Consider the following 20,953-nt stretch of genomic DNA (forward strand, 5'->3'; position numbering starts at 1 on the left):
TGTGTGTTTTTTTTGGTTGTTTGTTTGTTGTTTGATTTTATTTTTTTTTTTTTTGTTCTGGTGAGTCAATGGTGAAGAGAAATGGGCAGAGAGAAAGCATTAGCAAGTAGTGATGCCTGGCAGGGGTTGATTACATTTGCAATAACTGGCTGTGATTTATGTTGTTTAGTTTTCAATGAGAAGGAAGAGGAAGTGGGACACATCCTGTCTAACAACTTCTTTTAATGCTCCACAATTTATCTTTGTAGCATGTGCAGTAAGACTGTTCAGATTATTTTCTATGTGAAAAATGTTCAGTACTGTCAACTGTTGAGACTTCTGCCTAATATTGTCTGTAGACTTCAGTATTCAAGTAGCCCCAGGCATATTGTTTCTGCTCCTTCCTCAACAGGTGAGCATGTTTTTAGTGTTAATGTAATCTCCCCGTGCCAGAGAAAGGATCTAAAAAGTTTTGAACCCCAAACCAACTCATTAATAAATATAATTTTGTCATCCCACTTGACACAGTAATTCCTTTCCTTTATGGTCACTGAACAGGTGTGACCCATGTTGTAACTCAGTTGAATTTTGCAGTAATCACCTCCTATCTTGGTGCTGCTTTGTCCTTTGTGACGCTCAGTGAGCTGCTCTGAGGGGCCAGGTCAGTGCCTGGCTCTGTGGGTCATGGCTGCAGGTTTGCATACAGACAAATCAATCTTCCAGGCCACTTTTTGGTCCTCTGTGCAGGTGGCATCTTGTCTGCTGGTATCACTAAGGAGCCTCAACCCTACAAGCAGGTTGTTTTTAAGATGAATTCATGTTGAGATCTAGGGAGTATTGTACTCAGGTGCTGTTTTGTCAAGAAAGGGAGCCTTTAGCCTGTATTTGGAGAAGTGCAAATCTTCTTAATTTCTATTACTTGCCACTTGACAAAAGAAGGATTACTTGCTGGGTCTTTCAACTCTGGTTTTAGACTAAGGAAGAGAGAAAAACAAGAAATAAGGATTTGAAATAAATGTTTTTAGTCTTTGCTGTTCTAGGGTAGGTTTCACTTTTTGTTAAGGTCCTTTTTGGAGAGTGAAATGAAGTGTAAATTTTAAATCTGTTTTTTTTTTGATGAGAATTTTTCGCAACATACACAATTCCAGGTGAGACTAGAATTGTGTATGTTGCGAAAAATTCTGGACCAAGATTATTTGTTTCTAGGCAGAAATACTAGGAGAAATTTACTAGATTAAAAAGTAAAAAAATGTTCTTTCATGTAAGCATCTCTTTTAGCATAGTAAGAGCCTCAAAACAGTTCCTGTCATCCAATTCATGGTTTAAATAGGCAGGAAAAACAAAAGCAGGATAAAAGGAAATACTGAAAGGAAATAAATGTATTTTGTTGGCCATCTGTTCTCCCCTCTTTACTGATATTCCCTAAATTTTATTTCCTGCCTGGTCCTTAGTGTCAAACATGCAAATATGACACCTATTCCCAGACCTGTGGAATTAGCACCTTTGTGCCTGTTGGTAAAAGGGAGTAAACAGTTTTAATGTCATTACTTAAAGGCAGTCCCTGGAGGAATTTGGAAATAGACCCTTTGTGCAAGGAATTTTTGGCTTTTCCTTCCCCCAGGAGGTTGTCCTTCCTTTGGAGACACCATGGGGCTGGTGTGTCATTCATGTCTGGCACAGAGCTGGAAGCAGCTCTTATCTTATTTTGGCAGGAAAATCAATGCAGCCAAGGGGTAGCTTAAGGGAGCTTGGTCAGTGAGAGCTTTGGGAGATAAAATACTGGCTCAAGTAAGGAAATCCATCCCATCACTAGGAGGGTTTGCAGGGTGGTCTGTGTTCATGTGGCTTGTGTGTTGGTTTTCACTTTGTGTGTCTGGAATCCTGCTGTGGACCTCTGATTTGTTCAGTAAAATTTTTGTTCAATAAATTGCTACCTTGCTGGATTTGCCAGTGGATTGGAAAATTGACTCTTTGGAAAAAAAAACAACCCTGAGTTAGTTTTCATTGATATGCTTTACTTCTTTGTTTTCATCGTCTACAAAGGAGTTCCAAAAATGTAATGGGTACAAAATCTCTGCTTACATCTAGAAGAATTAATAGAAACAAAAATTACAGTCTTGTCTGGCTTAAACTGGAACTTCAGGAATTTTGCATTGATAATTCAGACATGTGGATTTGCTGTCATTGTGCAGCCCCTCCTAAATGTGCTGGGAATAATCCAGCAATGTCAGCAATGCCTCAAGCAAGGTATGTGGTTATTTTTTTATGAACCTAAAATTGTGTTAATCTTTGTGAAGGTTAGAAAGGCAAACTCATAATTCTTTTTTATCACTTATGTGTTTTGAAGTGACTTTGGTAGCGCACATGCCCATATATATCACTGCAGGTTATTTTTCAGAATGGCACATGCTTCAGTCCTTTCTGATACAGTCACTTGCAATTCAGGCAGGTTAAACAGAAGAGAGTTTTAAAGGCTTTCTGCTTAATGCTCAGTGCAATTAAATTCTGGCTTTGTTTGTAGAAGATAGGATCAGCATGCATTGGAACAGTTGATATGGCCCATAAAAAATAGGAGACTTTTGTTAATTTTTGTCATGAATTCTCAAGTAAGCCAAAGTGAAGTGAACATTACCAAGAGACACATATCCAGGAGTTGAACCTCTGGGTAGAGGAGGCTTTTTACAGCTCCAGATTTGTTGGTGGGTTTTTTTGGTTTGGGATGTTTTGGGTTTTTTTTATCATCATCAGCTCTGCTGCTAATGGATATGATCTCATGGGAATGTTTTAATAGTTTGGTTTTCTTTAAGGCCATGGTTGATGAAGCTGGAAAGTATAAGGAAGAGAATTTGTGTGTTTGTTTAGCAAAACTGGAAATTTAGCAGCCCTCAAAGTTGCAAAAGGAAAAAAGCATGAAAATCAGACATATGTGTAGGGGAAGTGATCCTGAATTAGCTGACACAAGGTCAAAAACATTGCCCTTTTCCCAGTAAGCTGGGTTCTGAGGTTGGCTTCAGCACACAGTTTAAACAAAGATAGTTAATTTAACCTGACACTGTCTGTCTGTCCTGTTCAAACTTCATCTCTGTGAACAGATCCTGCTGCCTAGAGGCTCTGCCCAGCAGACAATCTCACTCACCTATGGGAGGCTTCACTCTCCTCCAGCTACGGCAAATATTGAAATATACTTTTGCAGTTGTAGAAGATTCCTCCCCTACTTCTTCACTTTTAACAACATGTTGATCATTTCAAAACCAAATCCAGTACTAATCTAAAGCATGTCTGTAGTTCAATTAAGTCAGCATACTACTAGATTTGTCGTCTTTATGAATTTATTAAACTTTTTTTTTCTCCTAGAAAAACAGTATGGAAAATCAAAGGACTTGAATAATTTGCAATTAACTGATGGAGTAACAATATTAGTAGCCATTCTTTTTACAAAAGTAGCTCTGATACTCTGTCACTGGGAATGTGATGCCTTATATGAAGCAGTAAAAGCATCATTTAATATTTAATACAGCCCAAGTTGTCAAAATACTCTCAGGGTGTGTTTTTGATAAAATGTTGTTTTTCTAAAGACTTTTGTATCTATGAGGATACCTACTGTAATAACTTGTTGAAATTTGCCATGTTATGTTAGATTGTATTAGAGCATAATGCATAGAGTGTAATAATCTGGAGGCGAGTCCTGGTTCCCTTTTCAGTCAGCTGGAGCCTCTCCCAGGGTTTTAGCCTGTCCCTCACCTTGCTTATGAGGTGGTCTGTGTTCAGAGCTGTGCCCCTCTTCCTCCCAGTGCAAAGCCACCAGCCAGGCTCCTCCCTGCTAAACTGTGCAGTAGGATCTAAAACTTTCTTACCAAATCAAATCTTCCAACAGTTTAAACTGCTAATTTGCTAATGATCTAAAGCAAACTCCTGACTCAGAGGTTTGTGCCAAGTACATGCTATTTCCACACTTAATCCTTTTAGTGCAGAGTGGTACCTTGCAAGCAGTTATCTGCAAGTGTTTTCTGGCCTGTTTTCAGGAATGGTCGGCTCCATTCCCACAGCCCCTGCCTGACTCCATCCTGTCTGCAGGAGAGCAGACCTGTGCTGGAAAGCCACTCTGCTGTCCGCACGTGCATCAAGGTGCTCCACACCACAAATGTGTGCATGGGGTACAGGGAGCACAAGGTATTGTGTTCTTAAATTTAAACATCATTGTGACTATAGATTAATACTATTTTTATTTTTGAAAAAGTAATTTTTTAAAAGTAGACTACATGCTCATCATATGTTGATGTTTACATCTGATGCCCTTGCTTGGTCGTCTCAGGTGTAGCAGAATTACAGACCACTTTGTGTGGCTCTTCAGGTGGGTGATTAAGGTTGAATTACAAACTCAGCTTACTGTTTGCTGGTGCGTTCCTTTCAATGTTCCTTCCTATCCTGCCTAACAATAACAATTGGCTTATAAATGAGAAAAAGAAGGAGACACTGGGAATAAGCCGTGTCCTCTCATGTCCTTTTTCGTGCCGTAGATCTGATTTCATCAGTGAAAACAGTAAGATGCTTCCTCCAAATTATTGGTTAATTTAATTCTCCTCTTTCCACTTCTCCCCACGTTCCTCCAATGCATATATCCTCTATGGGCTTTGAGGATGCTGCAAGAACAAACTTGATTTCATCTGATTGCAGGTATTCTTGAAAACCTGTAATTTGCCTTAATGGAGGGTAGTGCTGACCTCTTGATAGCAATGAAGCAGATAAAATCAGTTGCCTGATTACCTGTCAAATGAGTTACTCATTAAATCAAATAATTCTCCTGTGGTGAGACAAAACCAGTGATTTGAATTCTGTCAAGAGCTTAGAAAAGAAAAACACTGGAGTATAAATCTTCTGTTAAGAAAAATCTTGAAAGATATGAAGCATAGTCATTTACAGTCCTCACCTGCTCTCTCTTAATTTTGCTTTAAAGGAGCTGGGAGGAGCTTCCTCCTTGTGAGCCACCTTGCAGGGTGACAGGCCTTCAATAAGGTGGTTTTGAGGGTTACTTCTGCACTACAAATGTGTCTATCTAAATTTATTGTATATCTGAGCTATGTAAATGTAGGAAAGCTGCACAAGTGACTTACAACAATTCATTAATTCCTGGTAGCTGTAGTAAAGTTTTACACTTTATTTTCATAGGGAGTGGCAGAATATTGGGCAATTAGACAGAATAGTGAAAAACTGTGTATTTGATGGGGAAGAACATGCTTCAAATCTGTTACATTGCCAGTGAGATGCATCCTCAAATGATGCCTAAAGAAACATGCAATATTTAGTGAAAACTTCAGAAATGGCAACTGGAGTTTTCTCGGTATTTGAGCCTATCTTTTCATTGCTATCTAATACCATTCCTTTTGTTCTGATGTCCTTCAATATAATTTGGTAGTGCATGCTTTCCTTTAGAAGCCTTCATTTATGTTGGAAAAGCCCTCAAAAACAAACAACTCAACAAACCAACGCATATTCATGCTGTAGGTACAGGCCATGGAGAAAAAGAATAAAATGTCCAGCATTGCTGATTTGTTACTTTCAAGCAAATTTTCCTGTGGGCTGTGTTGAGATACTAAGTCACTAGCAGTTAGTTGAAGGAAATAGCTGAGTCTTCCTGTTTATAGAGGTAGCAGGCAAAAACATTGCTACTAAATAAAACTTACACTGAAATTGTAACATTGTCTGGTGCTCAGTGTCCTATAAGCTTCTGTGGTAATTGCATCCTTGCAGATAAATAAATCACTGTTACTGTTTGTCTTCTTATCTTGTTTTGACTAAAACTTCTTGAACATTCTATAAATTCTTTTGGCCTGAGGATAGAAAAAGAGGAATGTGTGTTTTTTGGGAACTTGTATATTGGACTGAATAATTCAATGGTCAGATGTAACCTCTGGTGTGTATGATTTTTAAAAAAATATTTCTGTTAACTAATTTAGTTCGCTTTACTAAGGTTTGGGCATCTTTTACATCTTAAGACTGTCTTGAGGTCAAGCGTCACTTACTTTAAAAATTTGGAATACTAGAGAGCATCATATACTGTGAATGTAATGATGCTTTATTATGTCTATAATTTAAAATCGGTGTAACCGTGTGCCTTTAAGAGTTCTGTAATTCCCCATTTGGTTTCATGGAGTGCTTTAAACATGGTGCAAGCAGATATGAGAGAAAGTATTTGTAGTCCATTTTGTAGCTTATATTTATTTCAAATGGAAGTTGTACGTTCAGAACTTAGTGTTAAAAAGGAAACACACACAATCCCCAAAACTTGAATTGAAAGAAGCTTATGTGTAAAGGTGTTCGCCAGGTTTCTGCCTAAAAATCTTGTGCTCGTTACTCCCCTTTGAGAGGAAAGGCTAAGTGATTTGGGATTGTTCAGTATGGAAATGAGAAGTTTTGGGGTTGACATAATTGTAATCTTTCAGTAACCAGAGGGAGCCTACAGGAACAATGGAGAGAGACTTTTTACAAAGATTTACAAGAGCCTACAGGAGCAATGGAGAGAGACTTTTTACAAGAGCCAGTAGTGACAGGACAAGGGGGAATGGATTCAAATTGAGAGTAGGTATAGATTCAGTATTAGGAAGAAATATTTTGCTGTGGGGGTGGTGAGGCCCTTGCACAGGTTGCCCAGAGAAGCTGTGGATGCCCCATCCTGGAAGTGTCCTAGGCCAGGATGGAGCTCTGAGGAACCTGGTCTAATGGGAGGTGATGTTGCCCATGGCTGGGGGTGGAACTAAATGGCTTTAAAGTACCTTCCAACCCAGATCATTCTATGATTCATTGTGTAAACCTGCATGCTAGCAGCTAGTTAGATGAATGCTGTGACCTTCATGCTGTTGCGTATTAAAAAAAATACAAATGCTTCTGTGAAAAAAAAGGGCATGAAAATAGTTTTTTTATTATTATTTTGGTTTACTTTGTATGCAAATATGTAGAGTTTTTTCCTTATCCTAAGATCTGGGAGCTTAGAGCACTTAATACTATTGTGTCTTTTACGGGTAAAGAAGTTGCATTTAGTTGTAGCCCTATCACCCCTAGTGTTGTGTTCACGTTGCTCATGAACTTTATCCTTCTCAAGGAACAGATGGGTAAACTCTTCATTTGAGGCTTAATTAAATGCCATTAAAACTTATGATTTCTGTGTGTTCTAGATTGTTCTCTTGTTTTCCAGCTCTTATTACTTGATGACAACTAGGCAGATCTGGAATACAGGGGTTTCTTGTGGTGAAGTAAGGACATAGTGAGCTTAATCATGTGTTACCATAACCATCCCCACCTCTTAGGGCTGATGGTTCCACAGTGTGTGGAAATGCCTCTTAGGTAATATGATACCATCAAACTCCTGCTGCTTCTGACCTTTAGCCAGTCTCTGAATCTTTGGTAATCTGGATGCTTGAAAAATACAACTGCATTTCTTAAAGCCATCAAGGACCTTCTCCATTTTTTGTTGTGTGATGTTTTTCCCCTGTAAAATGGTGTGTCCATGTCTTGACACAGCTGTTTAGCCTGTCACTTCCCTTAGACCTCTACTGCACATCACAGTTCCCTCTCTCTCTTTCTCCCTCTTTGAAATCAGCCTGTTTGCTCATTGCTTTGACCTTTAGCTGTCATAACAAGATTGGTGATCCAGAAGAAGAAATTTTTTTTTCTGGTCTACTGAATGTTTATTTTCTGGCAATACCAACACATTTCTGTAGTCAGAGTTGACCTTGGTCTCAGCTCCTGTGAAAGAGCCGCCAGTTAAAATGGTAAGGTGCCATTACTCTTGTCTCTTACTGTCCTTTGGTTACTCTCCAGAGAGAGAGGCTGGCAAAGGTGTCAGTTGTGCCAGGTTTTTTGTAATACTGCTATTCCTACAGGAAGGAAAAATGTCCATATATTAATGTCCATAGTGTTACTCAGGCTTTCAAGTAAGCATGACTTATAGTCTGGCAGATTTTATTTTTAACTTAGTTGAAAGGACTCTTTTGACTTCTTTGTGTAGATCAATGTGATTCCTTCTAAAGACAATTTTTTATCAAGCAGTTTGTGGAGATAGTATGGCTTGTTCTTCACATTTTATATTCACCAAGTTTTAGAATACTGAGAACACTACTGAAAAGCAAGAGAAGTAAACAGGAATTTCCACACTTGGCTTTTTGAAAAAAAAAAAACCCACAAATGTGTATCTTATGTGTTTTTCCAACAGCATAGGTTGTAAACTCTGCCTGGGGGGTTTCACAACAGTTCAGTCCTACATTTGTAAATAAAACATGATGTGTATTTGTGTGACCCATTTTCCTTAAGAGTACAAAAATCTTGTTGTCAACTCAATTTAAAGGAATGACATGGATATAAAGCTGTTTCTACAGATTCCCTTTAAACCACTTTGTTTGGTAGTCTGTGCCATCAGAAGGGTAATTAATTTATGGACTGTACAGCTGCTATATATAATATGTCAAACTGTGTGGCTGTAAATGATCTTTTGATAAGGTCAGGCTCTGAAGTGGAGTAATAGCTTGAGGTCTGATACCTACATCACATTTGCATGTACTAGGTAACATTTAAATGAGAGATGCTGTGTTTCTGCTGCATGGTCACAAATGGAGATGATCACCCCACCCCTCGGGTGGAAGATTTGGGTTATGCTGGCTATGCAGAAATCTGGAAGGCAAAAGCTGTTCTTGTTGGTGTAGATGAAGCCAGACTGGCACCCATGAGGTTTGTCCCTCATCTAGGTGGCTTGTCATATGTCTGAGCCACTCTTTGGGATGGGGTGGGCTGATGGCAGTGCAGTCATATGTCACCCCAGTGCGCAGCTGAGCTGGTCACCCACAGTGCAAGCCCTCTGCGCATCCACAAGTCCTGTGCTGGGCATCCTTTATCAGAACTAGTTTTGTGGGAAGGATTGTGCTTTTTGGTGGGTGCTTTTTCATAAAGGCTTTTCTACCTTCTCAGCACTTCAGAGTGGATAGTAAATGAGAAACTTGTTGGTCTTTCTCTTAAATAGTGTGCTTTTTCAAATTCTCTTGGGTTTTTAACTCCTAGTTTATTTTTTACTACTTTTAAAAGCAGCAAATATAGTCACCATTGCAGCAATGTGTTAATGGAAACAGCCAGCATCTGGAGATGTTTTGGCATGTAAGAATGACATGTAATAATTTTCTGAAAGGATACACAACTCTTAAGCAGTGTCATATTTCTAGAATAGTAGATATTTTATTTTGTAAGTGCTTTATTGGAAAACACTTTGTAGATGGTCTCTGCACTGCTGTTTCCCCAATTCTGTGTGGCAGAAGCAGTATTATCTTTCTGTTGGCATAAGCTAAGTAATTAGACAACAGTTATTTCACCATAGCTAGTCCATAACCATTGCTTTGATATAACTAAGACTACTAGTTAGTTGTCATTATTAACCAAACTTTTGCTGATCACTTTCAGAGAATGGAAATGAGTCATACTGAATGACCTTGTACAATTTACCTGTACTTTTAAAAATACCACTTATGCAAATCTTGTGCATTTGAAGCTCAGCTCTTGACCAGAGATGAAACTGTGATTATCTCCATAAAGATACAGACTGTATCTAACAAGAATGCCACTCTTCAGACTCTTTGTTTCCTCATGGACAGGGTTGCACATTCTCATGGGCCACTACTTAGGTCTGAACTGTAGTCTGGAACTTATGCCTAACATGAATTTTCAGGAGAAAAACCTTTTTGTGCCTGTGTTTTAGATTTAACAATTTTTCATCTTGTCTACTGGATAGGCAGGAAGGCAGCTGCAAGCAGTCTGCTGTGCAAGTGCTCCAGGCAGGCAGCGGAAGGCATGCTACAGCTGTGGTTTGGTGTTTTGCTCAGGGAAATACCAGCCTTACACATTGCCACCCTTCCTACCGTCCACATCAGGCTGCTGCCACCTCCGTCGTGTTGGTACAGCTGCTGCTGCAGCAAACCCCCCTGACAAAAATAGGCATTCCTGTGGTTGTTCTTAAAATATGCATTTGCATTTGGAGGGCTCTGTATTGTTTGCAGGTTTTCTTTTTCAAATTAAGCAATGTGTTTTTTGACAACAAATATAAATTTTCCCATTCAGATCACTTTCCTAGGCTGGTTGACCTAGGTTTAGTATGGTTTAGTTTAAAGCTGGCTATGGTTCGTTTGTGGAGGACAGCCTCAGGACAGTTTTTAAGATCCAGTGTACACCTCTTGTTTCTTGTGTTTTCTGCATGCTTATTTGAGAAAAATGCCATAGGATGAAGGAGCTCAGTTTAGTCTAGGAAGGGGTGGTCAGGAAAGGGCCTCAGGCACTGCTGTGTGCTATCTGCTGCATCCTGCCCTCGCACTGCTTGCCTGGGGACTTCACTCTCTTCTGTATCAGTTCTTATTTTGCTCGGGTTTCTGGCAATGAAATGTGATTTACAAATGTAGTTGTTTCACAATCTCCTTAAGTCATCCATGGGCAGAGCTGCTGTTGACAGACACTGTTCCCACCACTCTTTCCAGAGGGTGCTGCCATCTCCCTGCTGCTGCAGCGTGGCTCATTGTGCCATACTTCATGTGACTGGCCTGGTGAGTTTCCCTGTTTTGATGTTGATGAGTTGAGTTTCATGCTGTTCAGTCTCCTGGTGTGCTTCCTTGTGCACCCCCATGAGCTGTGTTGGCAGGAACAGGATGAGAATGGGAAGGATGTAGGAGAAGGGCAGGGATGCTTATTTTAGCAGTAATGCTGCTGTATGCCAACTCTAGGTGACCTTAATCCTAGTCAAAGGTCCTGCTTTTCGTCACTCTTGGAATTAATGCTTCAGAGAACGGAACCTTATTAGGGTTTATTACAGTGCCTGGAGTGAAGAGGAGTGAGCAGAGGCTGCCACATCCCACAGGTGTTAGGATCACTGGATCCTGCTAGATCATCCTTGTCCTTTTTAGCTCACTAACCAGCCTCTGAACACCTCACAAGTACTACTGGAAGCCGGCTTGATGCAGTGAGCATCCTTAACCAAAGTGTGTCTTGTAAAACTGTTTAATTACTTTGTCTCACCTGATGAGGTGGTTTTGGTCTGTTGTGCTTGCTAGGTGATAGCAGATACAACATGGGTTTAAAAACAAACTGGAAGAAACTTTTCCCTTCTAAAGATAAAGCAATAAAAGGCTTTAGGAATTGAGTGGTTATTAAAGAAATTTCTTTTATTCTCTCTTTTCTGTGGGATAAAGCTGATGAAGGCAGCTGCTGAAGGGTGATACTGTTTGGCAATGAGGTTAATTGGCAACTGAAACACTGCTGCAGTTTCTTTTCAGAAAGAAGAAAGCAAAATAATTGAAGGATCATTTGCTAGTGGAAGCATGATTAATTTCATGTATATGAGGAAACAAAATTAACTAGTGCTGCCCTCTTGCAGTTCAACAGCAAGGCAGGCATTAAACTAATGTCACTACAGTTACCACTTTGTGATGTTTAGGTACAATTGCAGTTTTTTATGAGTAAAAGGTATATAGGGAGAATTTCCAGTAATCTTCTGGATGGAATATAACACTGTGATTGCCTCATGCAGCAGTGCTTGGATCTGAAATCTCCTAAATCTAAGGGAAATTAAGAAACCCATTTCTGTGAAAACCAATTTCCAAAATTCATATGGCAGGTACTTTCTTAGGAGCAGTATCACTTGCCAAGGAAGCAAAACAGATAATCTTCTTCTCTTTTTTTTTTTTTCTTTAAGTATTAAAGATGTTCTGTTCTGCAGCTGGGAACATGGTGATTTGGTGGGGGCATCACTGGTTTCCTCAGTTAGCTCTGGGTGAGTGGAAGGTAATTTTTCAGGTATGGACCCACAGGGACTTGCTTTGTCCTCCTCTTCACATGGGAAGTGATCTCTCCAAAGATTTCATGCCTTCCTATGGCTGTCTTCAAAAGCTGGAGAAGCCTTTGCTCCCTTCTCTGAAGAAAAGTTTTTTGACTCCTGAAAATCTGAAGTATGTCTAAAATCATTCCTTTTGTACAGTCATAAACTGGTGCTGCTGCAGTCTTTGAGACATTCACTGTTCTGAACAACACCAGATGTGTCTGTTGGGGATAAACAAGCAATGAACTAATCTGTACTTATACAGTGTGCAGAGCTCCATTTGTGGTCTTTAACAGGCTTTTTTTTTTTTTTTTTTTTTTTTTTTTTTTTTTTTTTTTTTTTTTTTTTTTATTAGATTGAAGGGTTTTTGTTTTTTTCATGGTGTAGCTGTGCACTCTGCACTGCTAATAATCTGAGAATTTTTTCCTAAGCAAAGACTTACATTGTGTGTGTGTTTTATTTTGGTATATGCCATATTTTAAGTATTTTTTTTCATTATTCGTGTCTATCTAAAATACTTAAAAAGAGCACTTCCTCATCACCCACCATTCATGTTAAGTAACAGCAGGGAAGAGGGACCTGAGACGTTGCTTAGGCTTGAAAAATGTAGAGATAGACAGCTGTTGAAGATAGGTGGCTTAGAAGGACAGGTATAATAGAAGGGCCAGAGATAGAAGAGTGAAAAATCCTAATGAGGAGGTAAGGTTATTGTAGATAGATAGAATGTAAGAGAATAGAGATAGTAGTAAAGGTAATGTCAGTCCTAAAGAGTTACAGCTGTGCTAATTATCAAGAATTAGGAACAAGCCTGTCCTTAATAGACCACAGCTAGATCCAATTAAGATGAGTATTGTAAAAGAGTAGGTTAGCTAGTCAAAAAGGTTAGATGGAGTTTGTTGGCTGTGCTGAGAAGGAGTCAGTACTGTGAAGAGCTACCCATGAGACACCACCAAAAATATATGAAACCTTTACAACAAGACAGCAGCAGGTTATCATGAGAGATTTAAAGGCAGTTTGAGGAATTTTGATCAAGTCTTCAGCTGAGCAGGGAACAGGAGATGGGTGGGTTGAGAGTTCTTCTGCCATTTTCAGGGTGGGCTGTATACACTGCGCCTTCTGAAATCTTGTTTCGAAAGTTAGAGTTCTGAGGATCGTGCTGACGGTGCTCTGACATTTGCTTTGGTTCCTTCTGGTTCATCCTGTATGCTTTTGATGGAGCAGACACTAAGATCTGTTTAAGAAATAGCAGTGTTTTGTACTCGTTTTACAGTAAGAGAGCCTAACTTTTTTTTTTAATATGATGTGCTTCATAATTGTTATATTCTAACTTCAAAATTGTTATATTCTAAAAGAAATGTATTGGTGTGAACTATAGTGGATGCTTTTTGCCAGCGTCATGTAACGTGTCATTGTTCAGAGCACTAATGGCCACTTAAGATTGCAAATCAAGCCTCTTTCTGCTCTTGGCACTGATCTAACCAGTACATACAATGTCTCTTTGGCCTCATGGGGCATTCTGCCTGTCATTTCTTCCAAGGCTTCATCGTTGTATTGGGAAACATGTTGAGTTTGAAAGGATCCTGAAGTGTGTGTGTTAAATTATTGTGTCTGCTCAGCCCACCCAAGATAAGACTTAGTGTTTCATCTTGCAGTTAAGATTGTTTGGTGACTTGATGAAACGTAGGGGTTGGGACAAGTTGGGAATGTAGGTTCTTGGTCAATACCAGTGCCACAGCTGTGTCTTGAGGCCCATGGCTTTATTAGGGTCCTTCATGGTGTGCCCTTGCCTTTTATGCTTTATCATCTTCCACCAGGCAGTTTCCTAGTCCTTTCCCCTTGTATTAATCACAGTAGTTGTCTGGCTGACTTCATGCTGCAGAGCTGTGTTCAGCTGACTGCCATCTCTTTTTTTAGATCACTGCAGAGGTCGATTCCTCCAGTCGATCAGTAGCTGCTGGAAAATAAAAGCACTTACCATAGTTATCTAGATTGTTAATCCTGGGGAAAATACACAAAACCAATTGTGCGCTGTCCTAATTATATGTGTTCTTATGAACCTGTTAACCTTATCATCAACCATTTCTGATGGTGGAAAAAAAGTGCCCCTCCTTGTTTTTTGAATGGAGACGCAGACTTCCCCCCACCCCTTTTTTTTTTTTTTTTTTTTTAACTATCCCACTGTTGTCTGGAAATTGAAACTTTAATCCAGAGTTATTTAATCTGCTTGCAAATCTCGAAAATAATAAACTATTTCAAGAATGATAAAGAGTCAAAACACATGCAGTACAATATTCACAAATACTTTTGTTTTGACATTTATCTTACTGTAGTCGTTCTGCCAATTGGCTTCAGGCACGGCTACCAAAAGAATGAACACATGTTGCATTCATTAGTTCTCATCTGGCTGTGCTTCGTCGTGCAAGACAGACAAAATCATGATCACATTAAATAGATTGTAATGCATTTGTAATACGAGTTCCGTTCTGCTGAACAGAATGATAGCTTTGCAAAGCTGCTGCTTTTAAGCCATGATATTTTGCTTAGTTTTCATATAATGGATATGAGTATAGTGCCAGTGATGTCATTGCTTTTTCGTCTCAAAACGATGTCATGTGAAAAATATTCCAATATAACACTGAGCGAACTGCTGCCCCCTTCTTCCCCCCCGTGTGAACTCCCCGTGTCACTGCTTCCGTCACTGACGATAGATGGATGTGTGCCGTTTCTGACAGACAGGCACGTTTTGAAACAATAATGGTTTATCTGTGTCTGCCGAGGGAGGGTGTTGTCGTTAGTCGCTGCTGGTGGTTCTTTATGCCCGAGCGCGGGCAGACGGGTGCCTGTGGGCTGGCGATGGTCCGTGCAGCGCCGTGCCCCCGGCCGTGAGCACCGTGCGGCGCGGCTCACCGGCGCGGGGGTGTCGGTTCTGACGGCTGCGGTGCCCGTGGGGAGGGGTGCAGGACCCTGCCCGTGTCCGAGCAGCTGCCGCTTTCCCGTTCGGGAGCGGCTCGGCGGGCTGCGCTTCCCAGCCGAGCAGGCCCCTGGGGGCCGCGGCCCCCGGCCGGTGCCGCAGCGAGAGCGTGGTCGCCGCCTGAGGGCGGCCCCTCCCCGGGGGCGCGGGAGCTGTCGCTGAGGCGCGGCGGGGCCGGCTCGGCGGCGCCGGCGGCCGGGGGGATGGAGGAAGGCTTGTCCTGCCTGGCCGCAGCCTGCGACCCCTCAGCGCTCGCCACCTTCTGCACGGGTAAAGTACCGCGCTGCCCCGAGCCGGGAGGGCTCGCTCAGGGTGATCCCCAGCGCTCTCCGCTCCGCGTTTCCCATCCCTGCAGGGGAGAAAGGGAAGCCTGCCAGCGCCGGGGTAGGCTCTGCTTTGCGAGGTGTGAGAGTGGCTGCGCGCCCCCGGCAGCAGCCCGCAAGGTGTGCCTGCCCAGGAACTAAGGGGCTCGCTGCCGTGCGGCATCCGCACCGCCAGAAAATTGACAAAAGAAAAACAAGTAAATAAAATCGGGAAGTGTGCGGATAGCGGAGGAGGCGACAGGGCGATAAAGATGAAGCTAATGCTCGCTGGACGGGAGGCGCGGAGCAGCGCGGGTCCCTTCGGCCCGGGGCTGGGACAGGCAGGAGTTTGGTGCGGGGCACCTTCCGCAGCCCTCGGGGAAGGGCGGCTCCGGAGTGTCCAGCCTTTCCTTTGGCCCTCTCGGTTTGACGCTCTCCGAGGGAAGAGCCGGAGGAACCCGGCGGGACTCGCGGGGCCTCAGGCAGGCGGCAGTAAAGGCTCGTTCAGCGTGGGGAGAGCAGAACTGCGCCTGCTGCAGCTTTCTGTGCCTGAGGAACCTGTATTTGCCCTTCAGAACTAAGGGCTTTTTCCTCTTCTCCCTTTGTTTTTACCAGTGTCATAGCAAAAATTAAATATTTCCGTGCATATTTCCTTTCTTTAAACAGCTGCTCTCAAAACAGCCTCTCTTGAGTGCAAAATAGGTAACTAATTTAGTAGCGTTCTGACTGTAGCTACCAAAACTATATGGTCTTAAAAAGACCAACCAACCAAATAACCCTAAGCAAAAAATCCTATCAGAGATAAAGCGTGTTCCTCTTGTACACGGAGTGGAAGTGTTTTACTGCGAGTGAAACAGACACCAGCGAGCGCTCCTTTGTTTGCTGATTCATGCCGTGCAATTTGGATACAAACGCAGCATCTTGCCTGTGAAACTTATGGCTGAAAATACGATGGTCTACAGAAAAGTTTTCTTAAAAAAAAAAGCAAGTGCTTAATGCATAGATTTCTATGGGCATTTAGTGGAAGAAAGGAATGACCTTGCTATAGTGTACTTTGTTAAAGTGAGCAATGTGCACTGTACTTCATCTCCTTCAGAATTCAAAGCATTTGGTTTAGAATTCAAGATGTTGCAACCCTCAAGAAAGAGGGGAGGGTAAATTGGAAATGTTAGCATTTTAAGTGCTTTGTGTGATTTTTTTTTTTTTTTAGGCTTACAAGAATTTTTACTGTAGAGAAGAAAAGCTAATGTTTAGCTCTTTGTCTTCAGAACAAAATTCAAAAGAATAGCATTTTTTTTTTATGGCTATAGCTTGGGGCCTTGTTACCAGTATGTAGAGGTTTATGTGACTAACATTTCCACTGACTTTAATGGCTTTTAACAGAAGTTTCTGTGATTGTACAAAATGTAACAGTGCCTCAAACTTTAGCTTGAGGCGTATCTTGAAGTTCCAAAGTGAGTGGGACATTATGGACTTACCTTTTATGTTTGTATAGAAATCCGGCAAAATAAGATGCGAGAAATGCATTCTTTTCTGAATGAATTTTCTTCTGCGTCTTAGGAAATGATTTTTTCTAAAATATTGATAATGGACTGAGCATTTTGCTGGATAAGAGTTGGCATTTTCAATTAAAAGAAAATGTGGCTTTGGATATTCTTAGCAGGGCAGTGTGTTTTGTTGATTTAAAACTTTATTCCTACGTGTACGGTTAAACCTAATATGCCTTTATATCAGGTTTTCCAATGACTGTATGTTGGGTTGTGTGTAAAGTTAGAGTGATAAGAAACCAGTATGATGGAGGATCAACAAGTGCTTTGTTTCTGTGAAATCTCTAACTTCAGCCTTGAGGGCTTTGAGCAAATTTGCACTGGTAACAAGTATGGAAACGCCTGAGATTAAGTTATAGAAAGTATATTTTTTTTCTTCTTTTTGTTGGGCTATACATGCTCATTCTTGCTTTATTTAATGGAGCTTAAGGCTTTATATTAACAATAGGGTATTTCAGGTGAGGGTTTTGCATATAATTTTTTGTTTTTAAATAAGGATCATAAAGTGTATACTTTAGGATATATACATATATATATATGTACAGTATACTTTCCTATAGGAACTTCATTATGTTTAACTGTGCTTTGTTTGGTGCACAGGTCTCATTGTACATACCTCTCATTGCCCATTTCTTGCCAAAGCTAAAAACTAATTCTGAATTCAGCAGTAAAGAACTAGCATTTCCTTTTAATATTTAGGGTACAAGTGCTGATATGCAGCTTAATAACATTTTTTAAAAAGCTTGTCTGGTGTCAGTAGGAATGATTTTTTTTTTCTAATTAGCTTTTTATAATTAAAGCTAAGGCAAAGACATGTCCCATAGGAAGAGGATAGCTGTCAGATTGGATATGGGTTGGAATTTATCTCAGACAATACGGATCAGGATAGAAATTTTCAGTTGGACCAAGGGGAATATTTACCTGCAAACAAATCTTCAGTTGGCATGTTTCTAGATTAAATATTCACCTCCAGCAGCACTTGGCATTGAAATTGGTATTTGTATATGGGGAAAAAACCAAACAAACTCCCACATTCTAGTATTTTTAAGCTTGATTGCTTTCAGACTCTTGATTTGTATGCATTTGTTTTTAATGTTAAGACTAGTAGAGAGTTAGCTTAGGGTTTTTTCACAGCGGGGTTGGCCAGTTGCTGGAGACATTGATGGCAAAGGTGGGGCTCTGTCTGTGGCTCTGCAGGGTTTCTCCTGGGGTGACCCTCAGTCTGCCTTGGGCTTGGTGCCTCTGGCAAGGGGCTGTCACTGTGCTGTGGAGGGCACCTCGACTGGCAGTGGCTTTGCCACCTGCTTTGCTGGCAGGCAGTGACAGTGGCTGGCACATACTGCTGTTCCTGCTGTCTTGCTTCCCTGCACAGGTGCTGGTGCAGAAGTATTTAATTTGAATTAGTATCTGACATAAGGGACTGTGCTGTATGTATTTGGGTGTTACAAGAGCCTTTTTCTTTCTAGTGCATGCAGTGCTATGTGTACACAATGTAAAATTCCAAATACTGTAGAGGTTGGAGGGGTTTTTATCTCACAATTTAGAAGCCCAGTACCTTGCTTCAGTAGAAGTCATGTTTCTTTAACTTTATAGTTTCCTTTTAAAACTGTAGTATCATTTTTGGGTAACTTTTTTTTTTCTGTTTTGCCAGTTAAGATCTCTAGCTGGCTCCGAGCAGTTCTAGGAACATGTATTAGTCATCAGAAGGTGGTTGAGGGGATAATAGTGACTTGTGCAGGGTAATGGTTAGTGTTTTTTTAGCAGTTGCAGAAAGTAATTGCAAGTTGAAGTAACTGCAAGCCACACTTGGAAGTTGCTGAAGTATCGGAATTGGTGAAATGTCAGAGGTGGAGTTGACGCAGCAAACTTGTCATTAAAGGTCAGCTAGAAAGGTTCAGACTGCAAGCACTTTCTCAGCGCCAAGTCTTTGCTCTCAAATTTTGAGTAATGCCCTGATTAAAAAAGTATATTTATGAACCCTGCATCACACCCCTGCTTGACACAGAGAAGTAAGTTCAGCAGGAAAGAGGTGGAAACTTCCCTCTTACAGCAGACTTCTTCAACTTGCTCCTTCTGCACAGAGCCAGAGCAGCTTTGAGAGCAGAACTTGCAAAGAAGTACGGGAAAAGGTGCTGGACCTTCTGTGAACAGGGAAGAAGGAATAACCAGACATGACAGCTATTAGTCATAGCTCTTTATTGTCTGATGAGCATATGCCCTTGTGCATCATAAAACCAGGATTTAGACATGTCTTCTTGCTTTGCTCTACTCTTCCAGCACCTTTTTTGTTCTATGTTCTAAAAATGCATGAATTTGTTGGGGTTTGCCCTTGTTTGCCTGTGAAGCTCTTCAGAAGCATTTAAAACCATGGTAATATCCACAGTCTAATTTCTGATACCTGAAGTGCATCAAAGGGAGTGTTCACTTCCATGAGAACCTGGTTTGAGTTGACCCTGCTGGTTTTTGTATGATTTGACTTACTTGGTAAATAGATGCTGCAATGTCTTGAGCCTTAGGCTATTTTTTGAGATTGCTTTTCTTAGATTATAAAGGTGAAAAAATCAGAGCTGCAAGTGTCACCCTGAGTGGTTTGCACTGATGGTGTGCAGTTTCTGTGCTGGGGTTATGTTGTGTGTGTGGTGGCAGAGTGGCCCTGAGGGCTGTTGGGCAGGGGTTTGGCAGGAGATGGCCAGTGAGCTGGTCCAGCTGAAAACTAACTGGGGATGGAAAAAGTTTTCTATCAGGTAACCACCAAAAATTAGGTCCTGAAGCAGATATTGAGGCAGAAACAGCAACTTGATCCTTCAAGGAAAATCATACCTTTTAGCAGCAGCCCACAGTTTGACTGGCTTAGGAGCAAGTGAAACCATGTCCAAGACTGTAGTGCTACAGACTGAATCTATATTAAAATTAGAACGATTTGTTGTTTTGACTTTTGATTTGACCTTAATGTATGGAAACAAAATCATTGTCTTCCAGTGTTTCTGCTTGCTTTCAGCTTCAGAGTCTTACATGATTATTTATGGACAGCGCTGAACTGAAGAAAACATCTAATGGCTTTCACTGAAGAAATCTTCTAATTGCCCATCTTCCCAATATTCTATGCATTTTTGCAATCAAGGAAATCTTTAGGCACGTAATTAAATGAAAAACTGCTGAGAAGAAAAAAAAAATTTTGACAAACATTTTTTTCTTTAAAGGATGCAGTCTAAACTTTTAAAAATATCACTCTGTCTGTAGTAGAAATAATTCTGTTTTATGAGTTTTGTTCAGCGGGTGCAGAGCTGTGCTCCTGGCCCTGCTGTGGCAGGGTCACTTGTCCTGTCCACCTTTCTGGGAAGTCTCCCCCAGATATACATGTTGCGTGTCACAGAACTCTCTGGCATGAGAACTTTGTCCTGTGCAACTTGCAGGCTGCAAGAATGGTCACACCTAGTTAGAGTGTGGGCTTGCACGGGAGTTGCAGAGGGCTAAGTGAAGGCAGAAACTTGGAGCATGTTGACACAGTAGGTTAGTAAATGTGGATTAGTAGGTTAAACAAGCTGGCATTTAGTCTTGAGTAAGAGCAGTGTGCTTGTGTAGTTACAGCATGGAAGCTGTTAACTCTCTCTTGGGCTCACTCCCTGCTGATTTATTTGGCCATACCCCATGTTGCAGCCCCAAAAAATGTGTTTTGTTAAAATTAAAATAAAAGTTGTCAAATAAGATTATGAGAAAGGTTAGTAAAGATGCTGAAAAGTTATAAAATAATTTTGTTCCTGCTTGTGTATTCTGTTGTGGTGGGAGGAATATTTTTTATGCATGAAGGATCCTGGTATTACGTGGAAATAGTATCCTCCTGGATGGTTCTTTTTTATGTATAAATAGCTGAATTAGCATAGCTAATGCTTAGTAAGTGTATGTGGAATTAATCAGTCCTAAAACATAAGCATTAGTGGAATAAACTAGATAATTCAGTGGTTTAAGATAATAGCTGCTTTCAGAGTGACTATTATCTTTTTGGCTTTAGATTGTTCCCCGCACAGTTATCAAACAAATACAAATCTCCAGGGTTTAAAAAGGAGAATAAAACTGAATTGCAAACACTGGAGACCTACAATATGTAGCTTTTTCCAGAGTACTTTTCACTATGAGTCGGAGTATATTAGTAAAAAACCTGTAAACTTTATTTCTGTGGGTTCAGGGAGGCCTAACCTAGCATTGCTGTTCCTGATGCATTACAAAAAGCTGGAAGTGTTACCCAGTGATAACCAAAGAGCTTTGGCATGAATCTGCAAGGGCCCAACAGCTGATGTGGCAGTGGTGGGTTGAACGGCAA

The 20,953-nt window shown here is 40.9% G+C and overlaps 1 protein-coding gene across 2 annotated transcripts in view; it reads left to right on the plus strand.

The window, feature by feature from the left end:
* Nucleotides 1-20,953, plus strand: part of EML4 (EMAP like 4) — a 146,933-nt gene that overhangs the window by 45,113 nt on the left and 80,867 nt on the right. The window contains exon 1 of one of the 2 annotated variants that reach the window (XM_041413570.1): nt 14,939-15,056. The exons of the other annotated variant lie outside the window; for it this stretch is intronic. Coding sequence (XP_041269504.1) covers nt 14,990-15,056 — 67 coding nt within the window. The 5' untranslated portion in view covers nt 14,939-14,989. Of the gene's footprint in view, nt 1-14,938; nt 15,057-20,953 lie in introns of those variants that run through there. 2 annotated transcript variants of the gene reach the window in all.

This window comes from Onychostruthus taczanowskii, unplaced genomic scaffold, assembly GCF_017590055.1.
Source record: "Onychostruthus taczanowskii isolate IOZ18803 unplaced genomic scaffold, ASM1759005v1 scaffold42, whole genome shotgun sequence".
NCBI lineage: Eukaryota > Metazoa > Chordata > Aves > Passeriformes > Passeridae > Onychostruthus > Onychostruthus taczanowskii.